Source organism: Thamnophis sirtalis, unplaced genomic scaffold, assembly GCF_051295495.1.
Source record: "Thamnophis sirtalis isolate CommonGarterSnake01/CBP01778 unplaced genomic scaffold, rThaSir2_p1.2 scaffold_10, whole genome shotgun sequence".
NCBI lineage: Eukaryota > Metazoa > Chordata > Lepidosauria > Squamata > Natricidae > Thamnophis > Thamnophis sirtalis.
Window position 1 is genome coordinate 69,960,577 of NW_028261390.1, and position 21,252 is coordinate 69,981,828.

Sequence of the window (21,252 nt, forward strand, 5' to 3'; positions counted from 1 at the left end):
CATTTTTTCCAATTCTATTCTATTCTACTCTATTCTCTTTTCTATTATTTTTCTATTCTATTCCTTTCCTTTCCACTCCACTCCATTCCATTCTATTCTATTCTATATTTGAATAAATAAATTCTGATATTTATTTGGATATGAGAGACTAGATTACTGGTGGCAAAGTTACTCTCCCAGGTTGATCCTTCATGATCATTTAGCCAATGGTCCCCCAAAATTCAAATCTGGAGATGCTGAAGCAGATTTACAACTAGCTTTTATTGTAATTACATTGAAACAAGATGTTTTCACTAGAATGTAACTTATTTTTTTTATTTTTGCAAAGTATTACTTGGTAGCAAATGTAGCTCAGAGAAGACCAAGGTGTCAACAAGGTGATTTTTTTTGATTCAGTGACTGACTCAGGTAGTCCTCTACTTATGGCCACAACGGAGTTCAAAATTTCCGCCGCTAAGCAAGACAGTCGTTAAGTGAATTTTACCCCATTTTACGACCTTGCTTGCCACAAACCGGCATTGAAAACAGTGACTTATGATCCTTTTTCACACTTAAAGACCATTGCCAAGATCCTTATGGGCACATGGTCAAAAAGCCAGATTCACTTAACAACCGGGTCACTCGCGTATCCACTGCAGGGATTCACTTAACAACGGTGGCCAGAAAAGTCGTAAAACAGGGCAAGCCTCACTTAACAAATGTCTCACTGAAAATGGTTAGGAAAGGAGGAAGGGAAAGAAAAGGATTTACTAGTAAAATAAAATAAAATGCGTTAACATTGTTAACGGTATGTAGCTAATTATGTTGTGAGGGAACTATATTAACATTAATTGTGGGTAACTAAGCAAAATGCTTATTATATAAAAATTGAATTTGAGGATAGATGCTACTTATAGTAAAACAGAATCGCAGATGGAAATGAAATGATAAATCTGGTTGACTTTGAAGGGGAAAATAATGCTATTGTTTACGTATTAAGAAGAAATTAAATTTAAGATGGAAGACAGAAAGGACACAAGAGGGCTGAATTTGGAAATGGAAATAGGATGTAAAATGAACTTTGCATATGGGCAGGTGTTAAAGGGGAAAGCCCACGCAACACTTGGTTTATAAAAGAATTTAAAATTTGTAACAATATTTTTTTTAAAAAGTTGTTTTAAAAAAACCTGTCTCACTTAGCAACAGAACGTTGCATTCAATTGTGGTCATAAGAACGGGCCTGCCTATATAATAAAATGAAGGCAATTAGAATAAAATAAAATTAACGCTATGTGTGTGTGTGTTGCATTTGTGCTGATAAATAAATAAAGGGAGACTAGTATAGATCTATTTCAAGCTATTTAGCTCTCATCAGCTAGCCATACCCTTACTGGGATTTGAACCTGGGCTGTATTAACATATTAGGCAGTTGTGTTAACCACTAAGCCACAAGGTTCTCTTCCTTTATCAGCTTGTGACACTAAATACATACCTATTTCCCTGGCTCAGCTGATAAAGGAGGAGAACCTTGTGGCTTAGTGGGTTAACACATCTGCCTAATATGTAATACAGCCCAGGTTCGAATCCCAGTAAGGGTATGGCTAGCTGATGAGAGCTAAATAGCTTGAAATAGATCTATACTAGTCTCCCTTTATTTATTTATCAGCACAAATACAACACAAATGTAACAAAGGCAACAGTAAAAATATTGGGTTTCTGTCTGGATGGTCTCTTGTGACGAGCCGATAGACAGAGATAGGAAGCAGTAGGCTTCCTCCCATATTTGGGCATACCAGGGGTTGTGACACTAAATACATAAATACAAATATTTGCCTCTCCATGTCTTTGTTCAGCAATTAGACTAATGCACGTAATATCTCTCATCTAATTGTCTTGGAGAGGAGAGAGATCTCCTCTCTCTCTCTCTCCCTCCCTCCCTCCCTTTCTTTCTCTCTTCTTTCTTCTCTCTCTCCCTCTTTCCTTTCTTTTCCCCTTTCTTCTCTCTCCCTCCCTTTCTTTCCCTCCTTTCTTCTCTCTCCCTTCTTCTTTCTTTTCTTTCTTTTCTCCCTCCCTTTCTTTCTTGATATTTGTCCTTTCTTATCTCTCTCTCCCTTTCTCTCCTTTCTTCTCTCTCACTTCCCTTTCTTCTTTCAATTTCTCCCTCTTTTTCTCTCCTTTCTTCTCTCCCTCCCTCTCTCCTTTCTTCTCTTCCTCTTCCTTCTCTCTCTCCCTCTCTCCCTCCCTCCCTTTCTTTGTCTCTTCTTTCTTCTATCTCTCTCTCAATCTTTCATTTCTTCTTTTTCCCTTTCCTCTCTCCCTCCCTTTCTTTTCCTCCTCTTTCTTCTCTCCCTCCCTTTCTTCTTTTCCTCTTTCTTCCTCCCTCCCTTTCTTGATATTTGTCCTTTCTTATCTCTCTCTCCCTTCCTCTCCTTTCTCCTCTCCTCTCTCTCACTACCCTTTCTTCTTTCAATTTCTCCCTCCCTTTTCTCTCCTTTCTTCTCTCCCTCCCTTTCTTCTCTTCCTCTTCCTTCTCTCTTCATCCCTCCATTTCTTCTCTCTTTTCTTCTGTCTCTCCTTTCTTCTCTTTCTCCCTCCCTCTTTCTTTCTTTTTCTCTTCTTTCCCTTTCCTCTCTCTTTTTGTCTCTCCCTTTTTCTTTCTTTCTCTTTCTTCTCTCTCCTTCCTTTTCTCTCCTTTTCTTTCCCTTTCTTCTCTCTCTCCTCTTTCTCTCTCTCCCTCTCCTTTCTTCTTTCTCCCTCCCTCTTTCTGTCTCCTCTTTCTTCTTTCTCTCCCTCCCTTTCATTTCTTCTTTCTCCTCTCTCCCTTTCTCCTCCCTTCCTTCCTTCTCTCTCCTTTCTTATCTCCTGCTCTCCCTCCTTTTCTCTCTTCTTCTCTCTCTCCCTCTCTTTCTCTCCTCTTTCTCTGTCTCTCTCCCTTCCTTCCTCTTGTTTCTCTCTTTCCTCTTTCTTCTCTCTCTCTCCTTTCTCTCTCTCTCCCAGCCCACTTCACAGGGTTGTTCTTTTTATTGTGGTGGGGGGAAATAGGAGGGGAGGGTGTGTAGGATAGTTAGCCATCTTGCGTTATTTATTAGAAAATTTATATAGTATGCGAACAAAAAACAACAACAAATAACTGGAAAGTGTGTGCCCGGAAGCAGCGTGGGAAGGCTGAAAAGGACAGCCCACGCGAGAAATTTTCCCAGAGAAAAGTTCCACAGGAGCATCTCCCAGTGGCTCATCCGGCACCTCCTAAAAACCCCAAAGCACCCCACCAAAAAAGAGAGGCTTCTTCAGGTCTTTCCCAAAGAGCTGGCCTAGAGGTGGCACTCTCGCCTCACAATCCAGAGGTTGTGAGTTCATTTCTCTCTCTGGGCACAATGAGAATATATCTGTTGAACAAAACTCCGCAATGGTGACAGGAAGGGCATCAGGCCAGTAAACACTCTTAACTCCGTTCAGTTGCCCAGACTCCGCCCCACAAGGGATTATGGGGTTGCTAAACGATGATAATGAATGGATGAAGTGTATAGCTTTGTTAATCAGGGTTTATTCACTGCCTCTCTCAGTCTGACTGGATTGCAGGCAGTTTGCTGGTATATATTTCATTTATTTTTATCGGGCTTTTATTCCTTTTGCAAATAACTCAAGGCAACGGACATAGCCAACACGACTCCCTCCTCCTATTTCCCCCACCCCCACAATAACAAACGTCTAATGATAGTTTTTTAATCATTTAAAATCATTTAATTTTTTTTTTAAATACAGGCAGTCCTTGATTTACAACCACTTCAGCCAAAATTTCCTGCTGTTCAGTGAGACGTTTGTTAAGCGAGCTTTGCCCCCATCTTACCACCTTTTTTTGTTAAGTCACTCACTTGGGCAAGGGGGTTGGACTAGATGACCTGCAAAGGTCCCTTCCTTTTTTAAAAACTTTTTTATTTTGTTTATGCAAACATCACATCTTTGCAATACATGACAGTTCTTTTACATATCTGTTGTCATTCTTTAATCTGTACATATAAGTCTTATATAACTATATATATAACTATATATACAACTATATATATAACTATATAACTATATAACTATATAACTATATAACTATATATATATAGTTATATATAGTTATATATAGTTATATATAGTTAGTTATATATAGTTATATATAGTTATAGTTATATATAGTTATATAGTTATATATAGTTACATATAGTTATATATAGTTGTATAGTTATATATAGCTATATATAGTTATATATAGTTATATAGCTATAGTTATATATAGTTATATATAGTTATATATAGTTATATATAGTTAGTTATATATAGTTATATATAGTTATAGTTATATATAGTTATATAGTTATATATAGTTACATATAGTTATATATAGTTGTATAGTTATATATAGCTATATATAGTTATATATAGTTATATAGCTATAGTTATATATAGTTATATATATTTATATATAGTTATATATAGTTATATATAGTTATATATAGTTAGTTATATATAGTTATATATAGTTAGTTATATATAGTTATATATAGTTATATATAGTTATATATAGTTATATAATTATATATAGTTACATGTAGTTATATATAGTTATATATAGTTATTTTATTTTATTTATTTTATTTATTAATTAGACTTATATACCGCTTCATAGGGCTTTCAGCCTTCTCTAAGTGGTTTACAATTTTTTTTTAGCAAATTGAGTCAGCAACTTGCCCCCACAGTCCGGGTCCTCATTTCACCCACCTCGGAAGGATGGAAGGCTGAGTCGACCTTGAGCTGGTGAGATTTGAACCGCTGAACTGCAGATCACAGTCAGCTAAAGTGGCCTGCAGTACTGCACCCTATATAGTTATATATAGTTATAGTTATATATAGTTATAGTTATATAGTTATATAGTTATATAGTTATATAGTTATATAGTTATATAGTTATATATAGTTACATATAGTTATATAGTTATATATAGTTATATAGTTATATATAGTTATAGTTATATAGTTATATAGTTATATAGTTATATAGTTATATAGTTATATAGTTATATAGTTATATAGTTTTATATAGTTTTATATAGTTATATATAGTTATATAGTTATATATAGTTATATATAGTTATAGTTATATAGTTATATAGTTATATATAGTTACATATAGTATATTATATAGTTATATATAGTTATATATAGTTATATAGTTATATATAGTTTTATATAGTTATATATAGTTATATATAGTTACATATAGTTATATATACATACACATATGTACACACACACATATATATATACACACACACACACACACACACACACTTATATTATTTCATACATCTTTTTTCTTCATTTTATACACAAAGGGCAGAGGGTTGGACTAGATGACCTGCCGCGCCCCTTCCAACTTTGTTCATCTGTTAACGCGCCTGCTTCTAAAAAAGCCGACCCCTTTGCAAACTCTCCGGAGGGGGGGCACCCCCGAGGGCATCTAGGCGCCCCGCAAGTGGGGCTTCCCCGCCTCTTTCCTACTGCCCAGAGCCTGGGCTTCGCTAAAGGCACCGGCTCCCTTCTGCAATCAGCCGACAGGAGGGCTGTACTACTCAACCCCTGTGGGGGGGGCGAGGGGGGGCGTCTCCCAGCCTGCCCACCGCCTCCCACTCAACGGGGGCTGCCGCCGGGATGAACGGGGGACCTGGAGAAGAGCCAAGGACCTGGTGGAAGGAGGGGAGGGGGGGCGTGTGTAGGACGGAACCATTTAAAAAAAACGCGGGGGTGCGTGGGTGGGGGTTTCTGGGTGGGCCAGCGCAACACTCCCCCCCTCCTCCTCCTGGGCAATGGGCCGCTCCGGTGGCAATATATAGGGCTGGGCGGACGGCTTTGCGCTGCCCCAGAGCGGAACCGGCAGGCGGAGGCTTTGCAAGCGGCAGGATGGCGTGGCAGCCCATGGAGATCAACCCGGAGGTGAGGAGGGGGAGGCAGGCTGGTCCCCATTCACGTTGGGGGGGGGGGGTCGCTTGGTTAGAGGCATTTGTGGTCCTGGGTGGGGAGGGGGAGCAGAGCCTTCTCCTGGGGGGGGGCGTGGGTGGGGGGGGAGCGGGCGAAGGCTGCTTGCAACCCCTGCAAGAGGCTGCCTGGGGGTCTCCTGGGGGGCTTTTGCAGCCTTGGAAGGGGGAGAATGGTGGGTGGGTGCTCGGTGGGGGGGGATTTTCCTCCTCTAGGGGAGAAAACGGAGGAGGGGGCTCCCTTAGGCAGGCTGACCTCCCTTCCCCCCCCTCTGTTTCTGTCTTTCAGATGCTGAACAAAGTGAGTCGGGGGTCGCCAGAGACGCCTCTTCTTCGCCGGGCTGGGCGTTTCCACGCTGGCATTGCACCTGCCTTAACTCCCCCTCCTCCCCATTCTTGCAAAAGGGGGAGGAGGGGACGCCAGCACGGTGTTTCCCCTCCCCTCCCTTTGCCCTGTTGGAAGCGGAGGGGGGGGGAGAGATTGAGGAGGGGGCCTCAATCTCCCCCCACCAGGGACAGGCGTGCGGGGAGGGGGGGGAGAAAGAAGAGGCGGTGGTCTCGCCTTCTTTCAGCCCGAGAGAGACAGTGCTCCTCCAGGGCTTGGGCGGCAGGGGGCGCTGCGGACCGATCTTTGTGCTGTGTCACGCCAAAGCGAAGGGCTGGGTCGGCGTGGGGAGGGGCTGCTGGGAGGGAGGGAGGGAGGGCAGAAGGAAGGAGAAGGGGGGGGGCATTGCCAGACTAGGATATTCTATCCCACCCTCCCTCTCCTTAGGGGGGGTAGTGGGTCCTGCTTGCTATTGGGCAAGCCGCAACTCTTTCCCCATCAACATCTGGAAGTTGTGAGCATCTTCTCTGCTCTGGGTACCACTCCATCTTCTCCGAAGCTGACTGCAAGCAACACGCCCTTTTCTCCCTCCCCTTGGGGGGGGGGATTGCCGGGTGTGGATGCAAACACAGTTCTCCTCTTATCTCCAAGTGGCACCTGTGTTTTTTTGGCTTCTCTTTTAACCTGGGATTATTTAGGCTTGCCTCCTTCACATCCCGACTCGAAACGAAGCCCATTTGGCTTCCTGAATTGCAGATTCTCCTGGAATTGCAGATTGTCGGGATGGCGAAGGTGTGGCACGCGGGCCAAAAGGTGGCACTCAAAGCCCTCTCTGTGGGCACATACACCGTTGCCAGCTGCTCTTCACAAGTGCACCAGAAAATGGACTGAAAATGGTCAAAAAGCTGGTTGTTTTTTGAGCCATTTTCGGGCTGTTTTTCATATCATTTTCAGGCTGTTTTTCATGTTATTTTGGGGCCAAAAATGCCCCCAAAACAGGTCATTTTTCGGGCTTTCAGGCCATTTTCAGGTTATTTTTTGTGTCATTTTTGGCCCATTTTCAGGCATTTTTTCATGCTGTTTTTCAGGTTGTTTTGGGGCCAAAAATGGCCAAAACACACATCATTTTTCAGGCTGTTTTTGTGCCATTTTTGTGCTGTTTTCAGGCTGTTTTTCGTGCCGTTTTCAGGCTGTTTTTCAGGGGGTTTTTTGGCCCAAAATGGCCATAACATAGGTAATTTGGGGGGGCTGTTTTGGGGTCATTTTCAGGCTATTTTTGGGCCATTTTCAGGATGCTTTTTGTGCTGTTTTCAGGTTATTTTAAGTCCAAAAAATGGCCTTAAAACAGCCCCAAAATGGCCTGAAATAGGTGATGAGCGGAACTGCTAAATCTACACACTTAAGGCCAGGGGACCTGTGGACTGCAACTCCCAGAATTCCTGAGCCAGCCATACTTGCTCAGGAATTCTGGGAGTTGAAGTCCACAGGCTATAATTGGGCCATAGCTACCCACACCTATTTAAGGCAGGTTGAGCTTAAAAGCCCAAATAGCTTGAACAGAGCAGGTTATCCTGAAAAGGTGAGTCATTTACCTGATTGCTGATTCTTTGTCATTCCCACCTCTGGGTTTTGTTTTAGGGAATGATAATGTTTTATTTGACAACAGTGGTAGGACCAATCAAGCTTTCCCATCCTACCCTGGGGTTGAATGGGAAATTTTTGTTCCATTTCTCATTTATTCGCCAGAATAATCAGGCTTCGCGGGATGCGACGGCTGTGTTAAATCTAATAAATAATAAGATTTCATTTTGCTAGATTCTGGGAAAGTAGGAATATGAGAATGCTGCCCGCTTTGGGGAATTTGAACCCGGAACAAGATGCAAGTTTTGTTTCCGAGACTGTTATCGTTTTAACCATCCACTGCAAAAGGCACACGGTGGCTAAGACGCTGAGCTTGTCGATCAGAAAGGTCGGAGGTTCGAATCCCTAGCGCCGCATAACGGAGTGAGCTCCCGTTACTTGTCCCATCCTAGAGGTTCAAAAGCACGTAAAAATTCAAGTAGAAAAATAGGAACCACCTTTGGTGGGAAGGAAACAGCGTTCCATGTGCCTTTGGCATTGAGTCATGCCGCCCACATGACCACGGAGACGTCTTCGGACAGCGCTGGCTCTTCAGCTTTGAAACAGAGATGAGCACTGCCCCCTAGAGTCAGGAACGACTAGCACATACGTACAAGGGGAACATTTACTTTTATCCTCTGCAAAATGAAGGTCTCTTCTGCACATTTTCAAACCATACCAGTGGTTAACCTTTTTTTGGTGCCAAGTGCCCAAAGCGTGCATGCGCGCAAATGCATACCCCTGTACCCCAATCCCCAAAATGCAATGTGAGCGCTCCCCACACAGGTGCCCCCACCCCAATGCACATGTGCCCTGGGCTTCCCTGCCCTGTTTTAACTTCCAAGTTGGTGTAGGAGGCTTTCCAGGCCCAAAACAGTGGGGGGTGGGGGGCCCCGCACGGCGCCCCCCCAGTCCCATTTCGGCTTCCAGCTTGGTGTTGGCGGCAGAAATGGAGTAGAATGGTAGGGCGCGCTGTGGGAGGGGGAACCTGCGGAGATTGGGGAAGGCCCCGCCCTACGCGCATGCACAGCAGAATCCCGAACACCAGCTGGCGGGAGGCGGTGGAGCTTGGCTGGGGCGACGACTGGCATGCCCACAGAGAAAGCTCAAGCATGGCACGGGTTCGCCCTCATGGACTTAACGGTGGTTCTAATCTACCTTTTGCCTATTTACTTATGATTGCGTGTTTCTTATACGTGGAAATAAAACGGGGAGCGTTTTCATTTTTAGTTTTTTATTTAATTGGAAACGTTTGCTGGTCTGTCTCTGGATTTGGGTTTACCTCCCTGGAGTTAAACCCGAAATGAATAATGAAATCCTAGTTTTGAACCCAGCGCACAGAAAGCCGTGCCGATATTCCGGATGCGTTTGTGGCTCAACTCGCCAAAAAGGACAGTTGTTGGTGGGTGGCAGGTTGAGGCTTAGACTTAGGTTCCACCACAAATCCGCGGTAGACTAAAGCGCGCTCGACGAAAGCGCGTACGTGACGTCATCACAGCGCGACGAAAACGGCACGCTGTGAGCGGTAAATTTAAAATTAACGCGAAAACCTTACCCTAACCCCCCCAAACCTAAACCTAACCCTAACCCTAAGCCTAACCCTTAACCTAAACCTAACCCTAAACCTAACCCTTAACCTAAACCTAACCCTAAACCTAACCCTTAACCTAACGCTAAACCTAACACTAACCCTTAACCTAACCCTAACACTTAATGTAAACCTAACCCTAAACCTAACCCTTACCTTTATGTGAATCGGCTTGCTTTAATTTAATTTTAATTTAATTTAATTTAATTTTAATTTTATTTGTTGCGCTGCTGATGACGTCACGTACGCGCTTTGATCGGGCGCGCTTTAGTGGACCGCGGTTTTGACGGGTCACGTAGACTTTGCCTGCGGATGTGAGATACCCAGTGTTCTGTGTGTACTTCCCTTGGTTGTGTAGATACTCAGTCGCCTGGGAGTTGCCCCCGGTTGGCAATTTGTGGATGTTCTGGGATTGGATGAAGACATCTTGAGCGCTGTGCCGAGTCCGGCTTGTGCCCTGCTTCTGCTGTTTCCCCTTACTGCTCAGGTAAGTATTTGTTCTGACTGAGGCTTCCCCAACAGCACTCTGGGGAAGCCTCGGTCACTCCCGGATGAGTCCTCGTCCCGATAAACCCCTTTTTATTTAACGTACAGTGAATTCCCCTCCAGCAAACTCTTTCCTCTCCCACAGTCTTTCAAGAGAGTTCACAATTACCAACTTTCATCAGGCTTGGAGAGGGGCCAGGCCGATATCTTTCAGACACCGCAATGCTCGGCAAGGATGCAGGAATGAACTAATTGCCTCCTGCAAACTCCACTCCCCTTCCGCTCCTCTTTTATCTCCTCTGGGAGGGGCCATTCACCGTCCACCTGTGGCCTTTCTCCCAAGTCGACCCTTGTTCCTTCATCTGGCAACTCTGCACATGCACACATTGGGAACAGGCTCCAGCTGTTCGTCTGCCTTACTGATGTCTGAGCCGAGGTGGCGCAGTGGTTAAATGCAGCACTGCAGGCTACTTCAGCTGACTGCAGTTTGGCTGTTCAAATCTCACCGGCTCAGGGTTGACTCAGCCTTCCATCCTTCCGAGGTGGGTAAAATGAGGACCCGGATTGTTGTTGGGGGCAATATGCTGACTCTGTAAACCGCTTAGAGAGGGCTGAAAGCCCTAGGAAGCGGTATATAAGTCTAACTGCTATTGCTACTCTGAAGGCAGCTGATAACTGGCATACCGCCTTGGCCTCCTCTCTGCCTCAGAGCCCTCATCCGAGCCTTCCCCACACTCCAGGACTGGCCCATCTTCCTCCCCAACCTCCTCACTGTCCGAATCTGCTGCGGGCCATAACAGTATTAAAGCAGAATAAAGGATAAATAAAAAACCCCATCTCTTATTGCAGGTCTCCAAACTATGGTGGCAACTTTACGACTTGGGGACTTCAACTCCCAGAATTCCAGACTTCCAACTCCCAGAATTCCTCAGCACTAGCTGGCTGAGGAATTCTGGGAGTTGAAGTCCACAAGTCGTAAAAGGGGCCAAGGTTGGAGAGCTTTGGATTTATTTTGCAATCCTTTGCAATTCCGTTGGCTGTAATTTGCTAATCTAAAGGACAGATCTCCCCCTGAAGTTGGGTTTGTACTTTTAAGGAAGTAAAGGAATTTGCAAAACAGCCGTGGGGATCTCGACCAAAAACAATTCACTGGGTTGAACCAGAATAGTAAATTTACAGTAAATACTCTGGAGAACAGCTGCTGCTTGCTAGAATATCCATGGAAATTTGCTTCGAGGCCAGAATTAACAACTATTTGCACCCTGGAATGTATTAATTTCAAAAGAAAGGCCCCATTTTTGATCTGTACATTAAAGCAGAATATCTGCATTTGTATAGAGGTGGCCTTGATTTGACTTACAATTGAACTTGAAACTTCTGTTGTTAAGCAAGATAGTTAAGTGAGTTTTGTCCCATTTTACGACATGCCACAGCCGTTAAGTGAATCACAGCAGTTGTTAAAAGTGAGTTTTGTCCCGTTTTACAACATGCCACAGCCGTTAAGTAAATCACAGCAGTTGTTAAAAGTGCGTTTTGTCCCATTTTACAACATACCACACCCGTTAAGCGAATCACAGCAGTTGTTAAAAGTGAGTTTTGTCTCATTTTACGACATGCCACAGCCGTTAAGTGAATCACAGCAGTTGTTAAAAGTGAGTTTTGTCCCATTTTACGACATGCCACAGCTGTGAATCACAGCAGTTGACAAAAGGGAGTTTTGTCCCATTTTACAACATACCACAGCCGTTAAGTGAATCACAGCAGTTGTTAAAACTGAGTTTTGTCCCGTTTTACGACATGCTACCACCGTTAAGTGAATCACAGCAGTTGTTAACTGAGTAACACGGTTGTTAAGTGAGTCTGGCTTTCCCCCGTTGACTTTGCTTGTCAGAATGTAGCAAAATGGGATCACGTGACCCCCCGAGGACGCTGCAACGGTCATAAATATGAGTCGGTAGCCAAGTTTCTGAATTTTGACCATGTGATCAGAAGGATGGCGCAACGGTCGTAAGTGTGAAAAATGGCCGCGAGTCACTTTTTTTCAGGCCTGTTGTAACTTTGAACAGTCACTAAGCGAATGGTTTTGAGTCCTGGAGGTCATGTGAGTTCCTCTTTTGCAACCGTCCGACAACCAAAGTCAACGCAGAAGCCAGATTCGCTGAACGACGGTGTTCCTCGACTTACGGCAACAACTGAGCCCAACGTTTCTGTGGCGAAGGGACGCTTGTTCAATGAATTTTGTCCCCTGTTACCGACTTTCCTTGCCTCCTCTGTTGTGAAGTGAATCACTGCCGTTGGATCATTGGTGACCTGCTTGCTAACGTGTCATGAATCTGCTTAAATCGTAGCATGAAAACTTCCGGAAAAAGCAAATTGACGAGCTCAAAGGTCAAGACGTGAGCTCGGAAGTCTACTTCGTGAAGCAGACCGCTGGTAACTCCTGTGGAACCATTGGCCTTATCCACGCAGTTGCAAACAATCAAGATAAAATGCGATTCGGTAAGTACCAGGGGAGAATTTTCCAGTGGACGTATAAATCCTGCAGACTTAAATAGATCCTAAGTTATCACTTGACGGGGACTTCGCTTCGGGGAAGATAAAATATTTTCTCAGCCCTTAAAAATTCAGGGAGTAGTCAAAACCTACTGGCTTAAGTGTCAGCCCCGGACCGCCAGATGGCCCAGGGCCGCCATTTGGGCAAGGGAGGAGTGGACGCGTATGCACGGGCCTCAACAGCCATGGCATCATGGTGTCCTGACAGGAACCGCCACCCCAAGACACGCCTAGAGCCTGCATTATCTGCGTCCTCAGGGTTGCCACCTGGCTAGCGGGACCCATACTTTCCCGGCAGATTGCTCCGGCATCCAGAGGGCTGCCACCTGACTATTAACCGGCTAATTCCGAAACAGCCGATCGTCAGATCGTGGAAACAGCTGAACATTGGAGCATGGGAGGAAGCAGGAAACTGATGGGCAGCGAGGGGCGTGGCCGGACTGCAGTGGCTGTATTAGCACAAAGCAGTTGGTGGGAGGGGCGGGGTATACACACAAGGGAGGTGGCACGCAATATAAGGGGCGGGCGAACTAACCACTGTAGCACAAGCTTTGATTCCTTTTGGATGGTCGCTTCAGGCCGGCTTCCACGTTTCCAGATAAACAGTCTAACATCAACTGGCTGGCTTTTCTTTTCTTTTCTTTTTTTTTAATTCCCTGCTTTCTAGCGAATATAAATCGTACGGCACAGCTGATTAGCAATAGCAGTTAGACTTATACACCGCTTCATAGGGCTTTCAGCCCTCTCTAAGCGGTTTACAGAGTCAGCATGTCGCCCCCACAGTCTGGGTCCTCATTTCACCCACCTCGGAAAGATGGAAGGCTGAGTCAACCTTGAGCCGGTGAGATTAGAACCGCTGAACTGCAGATAACAGTCAGCTGAAGTGGCCTGCAGTACTGCACCCTAACCACTGCGCCACCGCAGAAGCTGATCGTCAGGACTTTTTTCAAACTTTTTTTAACTTTTTTTTTTTTTTTTTGCTACCGGTTCGGGCAAAGGAGCCCGAACCGGTAGCATTTCACTCCTGATTGGGGGCTAAGTCTAGGGCCTGAGCAAGGGGGTTGGACTAGAAGACCTCCAAGGTCCCTTCCAGCTCCGTTGTTCTGTATTCTATTCTTTGCTTCTTTATTACCCTGTACGACACTTATCCCTTTTTAATATCATCATTTTCCAGACGAAGGCTCTGCATTAAAGGAATTCCTCACTGCGACAGCTGGACTCTCCCCAGATGAGAGAGCCAAACGTCTTGAGAACAACAAGGTAAAGGATGAGTGACTTGGATAGTTTTTTTATTTTCATTTTCTGCAAGGTGGTTCAAGGTGCTCCCAGAGGCCTTAAGGGTGTGTTTAGAAACGTGATCCTATTTCCTAATGATTCCAGCCTCCTGTTTCAACTATCAGTAGGAACACACAGACTTCCATATTAGAACTTGCAAATAATTCAATTACAAATGTAGAAATGATTTTATATATATATATATATATATATATATATATATATATATATATATATATATATATATATATATATATATATATATATATATATATATATATATATATATATATATATAGGGGGAAAAGGTCTGGACCAAACATAATTTCTAATGTTGGATTTTCCCCCCCTTACCAGAGGTAGCCCTCTTGTGGAGTACTGTGAAACCGTTATCATGGCAACTCCATTGCGCTGTACAGTAGAAGCCATTTTAAGGCACAACAGGCTTTATCTTAACAGAACACACACCCTGAGGGGGGTTAGGAGTATCTTACCCCCAAAGTATTCATTTCCAGAGGCTAAATCATCTGTGTACCAAGTTTGGTTGTAATTGCTCGAGGCGTTCCACAGTTATACTGGAATCCAATCTTGGCCTCCTTTTAAGACTTCAACTCCCAGAATGCCTCCAGCCAGACATGAATTCTGGGAGTTGAAGTCCAGAGGTCTTAAAATGGCCGACGCTCGACACCCCTAGTGTAGACAGAACAGATTGGCAGGAATGGGAATAGTAGATTTAGATAAAATCATGATAATCCTGTTCGGCACTAGAGGTTACCCAAACAAAATCTTATCTGATTTCTTTTTATCTCTTCCCAGGCCATTCAAGAAGTCCATAATGCGGTAGCTCAAGAGGGCCAGTGTCGGGTAAATACTGCTTTAATTTATAGGTTTTCAACTATAGAATGGGCCAAGAACGGGTGTTTCAACCCTGAGAGGTTAAAATAACAGAATTTTGCAAATCTGAATGTGTTTTCCCTGCTTTCTTCCTTTTATCTTGTGGGAGAATTGTGGGAGGATCATGTCTGAGATGGTTATTCTGATCACAGTGCTGTATCTAACTTAGTTTCCTGAATAGAAATAGAAATAAGAATAGAAATAGAATAGGAATAGGAATTGAATTATATCGGAATATGGAATACAATAGAAAAGAATAGAAATAGAAATTAAAATAGAATGGAATAGGAATAGAAATAAGACTAGAAATAGGGATAGAAATAGAATAGGCATAGGAATAGAATAGGAATGGAATTGAATTATATCGGAATATAGAATAGAAAAGAATAGAAGTAACAATAGAATAGAATTAGAATACAATAGGAATAGAAATAGAATAGGAATAGAATTGAATTATATCAGAAAATAGAATAGAAAAGAATAAATAAAAATAAGAATAGGAATAGAAATAAGAATAGAAATAGAAATAGGAATAGGAATAGGAATTGAATTATATCGGAATATGGAATACAATAGAAAAGAATAGAAATAGAAATTAGAATAGAATGGGAATAAAAATAAGACTAGGAATAGAAATAGAATAGGCATAGGAATAGAATAGGAATTGAATTGAATTATATCGGAATATAGAATAGAAAAGAACAGAAATAAGAATAGAATAGAATTGAATTAGAATAGAATAGAAATAGGAATAGAAATAAGAATAGAAATAGAATAGGAATAGGAATTGAATTATATCGGAATACAGAATAGAATAAAAATAGAAGTTGAAATAGAAATAAGAATAGAAGTAAAAAAAGAAATAGAAATGAGAATAGAAATAGAAATAGAATAGAATTCTTTATTCGCCAAGTGTGATTGGACACACAAGGAATTTGTCTTTGGTGCAGATGCTCTCAGCATACATAAAGAAAAATAAAATACATTCATGAAGAATCATAAAAAACCACACTTAGTGATAGTCATAGGTAACTAATAAGCCATCAAATTATACTAGGAAACAAAGGAAACAATATAAATCTTAAAGATACAAGCAACATGGTTCTAATCATAAGTAGGAAGAGATAGTTAATAGGAAGGAAGAGAAGAATATTATTAATACAGTCTTAGTAGGTAATATAACAGTGTTGTGGGAATTAGTTGTGTAGTGGAGTGATGGCTTTCAGGGGGAAAACTGTCCTTGTGTCTAGTTGTTCTGGTGTGCAGTGCCCTACAGCCTCGTTTTGAGGGTAGGAGTTGAAATAATTGATGTCCAGGATGTGAGGGGTCTGTAGATATTTTCACAGCCCTCTTTTTGACCTGTGCAGTGTCCAGGTCCTCAATGGAAGTCCAGTTGGCAGTAATTGCTTTTTCTGCAGTTCTGATTCTCCTCTGAAGTCCTTGTCTGTCTTGTTATTCCTTCTAGGAGAGATGTGAAAATGATAGGGAAGTTTGCTTCAAAAAATATTGCAAAATAAATAAATCAAGAGGCCACTGGACTTCCTTGTTTTTCTTTGAAGACGTTTCGGCTTCTCATCCAGGAAGCTTCTTCAGCTCTGACTGGATGGTTGGGGAATGGAAGGATTTATATACTTCTTACAGACGGCTGGTCATTTGCATCCTTTTGGAGAACATGGAGGCTTGGATAAACCTCCAAGTGGCCTCAATGATCCTCTAAAAAGAATTCAAATGTCCAGCTGTCTGCAAGGAGCATCAATCCTTCCATTCCCCACCATCCAGTCAGAGCTGAAGAAGCTTCCTGGAGGAGACGCGAAACGTCTTCAAAGGAAAACAAGGAAGTCTAGTTGCCTCCTGAAAAAGCACCTTTGGATGCCACCATTATACGCCCCTTCCCTGTTCTTGCTAGATTTCCAGGTTCCTGAATTGTATCTTTTCTTAGGTTGAAGACGATAAGGTGAATTTCCATTTCATTCTATTTGCCAGCGTGGGAGGACACCTTTATGAACTGGGTAAGCTGTGTGTTTGTGTGTTTTTCTTTAAAAAAGCCAATTTTCTACCCAACCGTCACTTTCAATAATAACAATAATAACAGTAGACTTATATACCGCTTCATAGGGCTTTCAGCCCTCTCTAAGTGGTTTACAGATTCAGCATATTGCCCCCAACAACAATCCGGGTCCTCATTTTACCCACCTCGGAAGGATGGAAGGCTGAGTCAACCCTGAGCCGGTGAGATTTGAACCACTGAACTGCTGATCTAGCAGTCAGCCTGCAGTGCTGCATTTAACCACCGCGCCACCTTGGCTCATCTGCACTTTCAATGCAGAACAGTTGTTCAGTCGCACAATTTTTAGGCACCGATAAATGCATTTGACTTAAGGATCCGTAGTGCACCGTATTTTTCAGAGTATAAGACGCACTTCCCTCCCCAAAAGAGGGTGAACATTTGGGTGCGTCTTATACACTGAATGTTTACGACGGTTGCTGTGTCCCAAGGTCACATGATCCGCTGACAAGCCAAGTCCTTGGGAAACCCAGATTCACTTAACAACTGGGCTACTAACTTCACTGACGCAAGAAAAGTCGTAAAACAGGGCAAAACTCACTTAACGTGTCTCCCTTAACGATAGAAATCTTGGGCTGAATTGTAGTTGTAATTCAAGGACTACCTGTTCACGCAGAGCTACTACCCCCTTTCTAAACGCACAAAGTATCAATTGAACTACTTGGGGTACATACAAGAGTAACATATTAGTTTAAGGTAATATATGAACTCAATCCGTGCGGTTGGTTCATTGTTCAAGAGTTACGGACCATAAGTTTGAAAACAACAGGGGAAGAAATATGGAAATTGGAGTCTTAATATAGGAAGTTTTTCTCTTATCTATCAAGGTTAAGAGGGAGAAGTAAAAATGGAACCTGCAGGATCTGAAATTAGATGGAGCTTCCTTTTTTTCCTTTAGAGATATTACAAGCAGTTGCTAATTAATATTTGAATAAATTAGCAATAGCAATAGCAGTTAGACTTATATACCGCTTCATAGGGCTTGCAGCCCTCTCTAAGCGGTTTACAGAGTCAGCATATCCCCCCAACAATCTGGGTCCTCATTTCACCCACCTCGGAAGGATGGAAGGCTGAGTCAACCCTGAGCCGGTGAGATTAGAACCGCTGAACTGCGGATAACAGTCAGCTGAAGTGGCCTGCAGTACTGCACCCTAACCACTGCGCCACCTTAGAAGGTTGGGAGGTGCTACAGGTAGAAAGGAAGGACATTCTCTAGAGCAGTGGTCACCAATTGGTGGTCCGTGGATCACTGGTGGTACCTGAGAAAATTTTGGTGGTCTGCAGAAAAATTATTTGCATTTTTAATATTGCACTAAATCGGGGGTCCTCAAACTACGACCCCTGGGATGGATACGTGCAATGAACGCTTGTGTTACTGCAGAGAGTCTCCCCCTTCGAGGTCTTTTTGTGCCAGTCGGAGGGAGGGAGAAATTGGGGTCTGCTTCAGCCTCCTGGTGGGGGGCTTTGGGCGAAGGCTGGAAGGAAGCACCGCTGGTGGTGAAGAGCCGGAGGGCCTCATTCCAGTGGGACTGTTATCATGGCCTGGAACTGGCTGACCATCTCAGCCTGCTGAGCCTCCAAGTGTTGGTACCTGGCCTTGCACTCCACCAGGTCTCCCCTCTGCTTGGAAAGCCTATGCTCGTAGTCCTCATTGAGGTGCTTCTGCTGAGCCTCCAATTTGAACGGAGCTGTTTTGCCCACTCTTTCTCCTGGTGGCTGCTTAGCTCCAACAACTGTTGGGGCCCTAAGGAGCCCGGGCGGGCAAGCGAGGAGTAACTGGGAGAGGAGGGGCTGCTGAGGCGCCCCTCGACGTGAATGACACCGAGTTGGCCACGCCCACCCAGTCACATGACCACCTAGCCACGCCCACCCAGCCGGTGGTTAGGCAGATCATATTAGCGGTCCCCGGGATTTAAAATTGTGGATTTAGTGGTCCCGGGGTGTGTGTGTCTGTGTGCTGTAGAATAACCCTCCAGAAAGTGGACCAAGCTAATTGCTCTTACACCAATATTTTCACGCTACTGAAGCTATAAGTGATACGTTGCCCACCTTTGCTTGCAGATGGAAGAATGCCATTCCCTATAAAGCACGGATCTAGTTCGGATGCCACCATGCTGAAGGTAAGAATCTTTTAATTGGCGGTGGTCTCCATTTCACTGGGCCTCACAAAATTCCCACAACACCACGACGTCCATGAGACTGTAGAGATTCCCTTGGTTTTTTGTTCAGCCGCCCTGAGTCCCTTCGGGGAATAGGGCGGCCTACAAATCGAATAAATAATAACAAATACTTATATCCTTTTTCTCTTTAGGCATCGGCCGACATCTGCCGGCAATTCACCGAACGTGAGCAAGGGGAGGTCCGTTTTTCGGCGGTGGCCCTGTGCAAGGCAGCTTGAAATTTGGTAACCAACATAACGTCCTCAGCCTCTCACCGGATGTAGTCCCAGCCGTTAGGGCTTTAGCACACTTATGTTTAAAACGTTGAAAAGAAAAGAAAGTACACCAACACAGTCAAAAGCCAAAACCGGCTGTTCTTGGTTTTGAATTTAAGGTGTAACGCTATTTTGTTTCCCCCTTCCTGACCGCAAGCTTCGGTGACACCTGTCCTAGAGCTGAAATTCACGCAAAAGTGTCAGACGTCGGAAACCGTCGGTGTTTGTAAATGCTTCCCACGCTTTTGTGAGTCCCGAGTTTCTTTCGAGCGGTTGTGACTTCTCGCCCGTCACAAGAATAAATTCCTCCTTGCTAGTCCGGAAAACTCTTTCTTGGTATTGTCTGCTAAAACTCCGATGGTGTAGGCCGCGTTGATTATAATCCGAGGTTTTTGCCCAGTTTGCAGTTCATGGAGTGTTGTTGTTGTGGTGAAGAAAAATGCGTAGGCAGGAAGAAGGTTAATGGAAAGGCACCCCGAATACCTCATGGGAGCTTCCTTTTATTGTCAAACATTGTCCCCATGACAGAAGCTGATTCATTGATCGAAGTACACTTGTAATGATTGGCTAGACCGTGAACCGACAAAAGCGTGAACGTCAAAAGCGCGCCGACAAAACCGCGGCACTAAAACCGCGATGTCAAAAGCGCGCCGACAACAGCGCGCTGACAACAGCGCACCGACAGAAGCGTGATTTAAGTTAAGGTAAGGGTTAGGGTTAGGGTTAGGTTACAGCGCGCTTCTGTCGGCGCGCTGTTGTCGGCGCACTTCAGCGCTCATTCGTCTGCGTGGTTTTGGCGCGGTTTTGTCACCGCGGTTTAGTCAGCCGCGCTTTTGTCGTTCGCGCATTTGTGGTGGAACCGGCTAGACAAAGCTCATGATTATGTTATCAATGTGGACAGTTAACGGACAGCTCATGATTTCCTGCTGCAAGCGATGTGATGTGCCTATGTGCCAAATCTCTTGTCTCACACTTATTAAGGAAGGATCATTGTGCTGACGTTGCATTCCTTAGCGTGGTTTGCCAGCTACTGAGAAAGTTAACTATCCCCACAATGGACCACCAGAATGTTAACTTCACCAATTAACACGCTAGTGCTCCATTGGACTGCAAACTTAATTTCACCAATCGGTGGTGAAATTTACAAAAATTTTCCTACCGGTTCAGTGGGCGTGGCTTGGTGGTCATGTGACCCGGTGGGTGTGGCTTGGTAATCATGTGACCGGGTGGGCGTGCACAACTTATTTATTTAATTAGTTTGTGTGCCGCCCACTCTCGGAAGACTCAGAGCGGCTTACAGATAAAAAAGGGAATGGGGAACATAAAGAATTTAAAAAATAAAACATTAAAAATGCCACAACATTCATAACTTAGGATGGGGCTGGATAAATCAACAGCCCCAGGTCTGGCGGAACAGCCAGGTCTTGGTTGCTTTGCGGAAGGCCGGAAGGGTAGAAAGGGTCCGGATCTCAACGGGGAGATTGTTCCAGAGCAGCTACATACATTAAGTCAGTGTTTCTCAACCTTGGCAACTTGAAGATGTCCGGACTTCAACTCCCAGAATTCCCCAGCCAGCGAATGCTGGCTGGGGAATTTCTGGGAGTTGAAGTCCGGACATCTTCAAGTTGCCAAGGTTGAGAAACACTGCATTAAGTGACTCACACATAATGTAAAAGCAGCTGGACTTCACACAAAATGTCCAGGAAGCTCACAGCTCAAAAACCAAACAATCACACTTTACACAAAAATAACACAGAAGCTGCACACACAATGTGCACAACGACTCCCAGACACACAATGCAAAAGCAGCTGGACTTCATACAAAATGGCCCCTTGCAACAAGCAGGAACCTCACGGAGAGCTCAAAAACCAACTATCACACACTTTGCACAAAACCTAACACAAAAGCTGCACAACCGACTCCCACACCCAATGCAAAAGCAGCTGGACTTCACACAAAAAGGCCCCTGCAACAAGCAGGAACCTCACAGGCAAATCGGGCACAGCTGATTGTTG

The 21,252-nt window shown here is 43.9% G+C and overlaps 1 protein-coding gene across 1 annotated transcript; it reads left to right on the forward strand.

The window, feature by feature from the left end:
- The first annotated feature begins 5,922 nt into the window (after window positions 1-5,922).
- On the forward strand, window positions 5,923-19,562 carry UCHL1 (ubiquitin C-terminal hydrolase L1). The gene is made up of 9 exons (XM_087723704.1): window positions 5,923-5,955; window positions 6,286-6,297; window positions 9,888-10,016; window positions 12,364-12,514; window positions 13,743-13,828; window positions 14,660-14,707; window positions 16,677-16,746; window positions 18,864-18,922; window positions 19,114-19,562. The coding sequence occupies exons 1-9, from the start codon at window positions 5,923-5,925 to the stop codon at window positions 19,198-19,200; spliced, it is 675 nt and encodes a 224-aa protein (XP_087579830.1). The 3' UTR covers window positions 19,201-19,562.
- The last annotated feature ends 1,690 nt before the right edge of the window (window positions 19,563-21,252 follow it).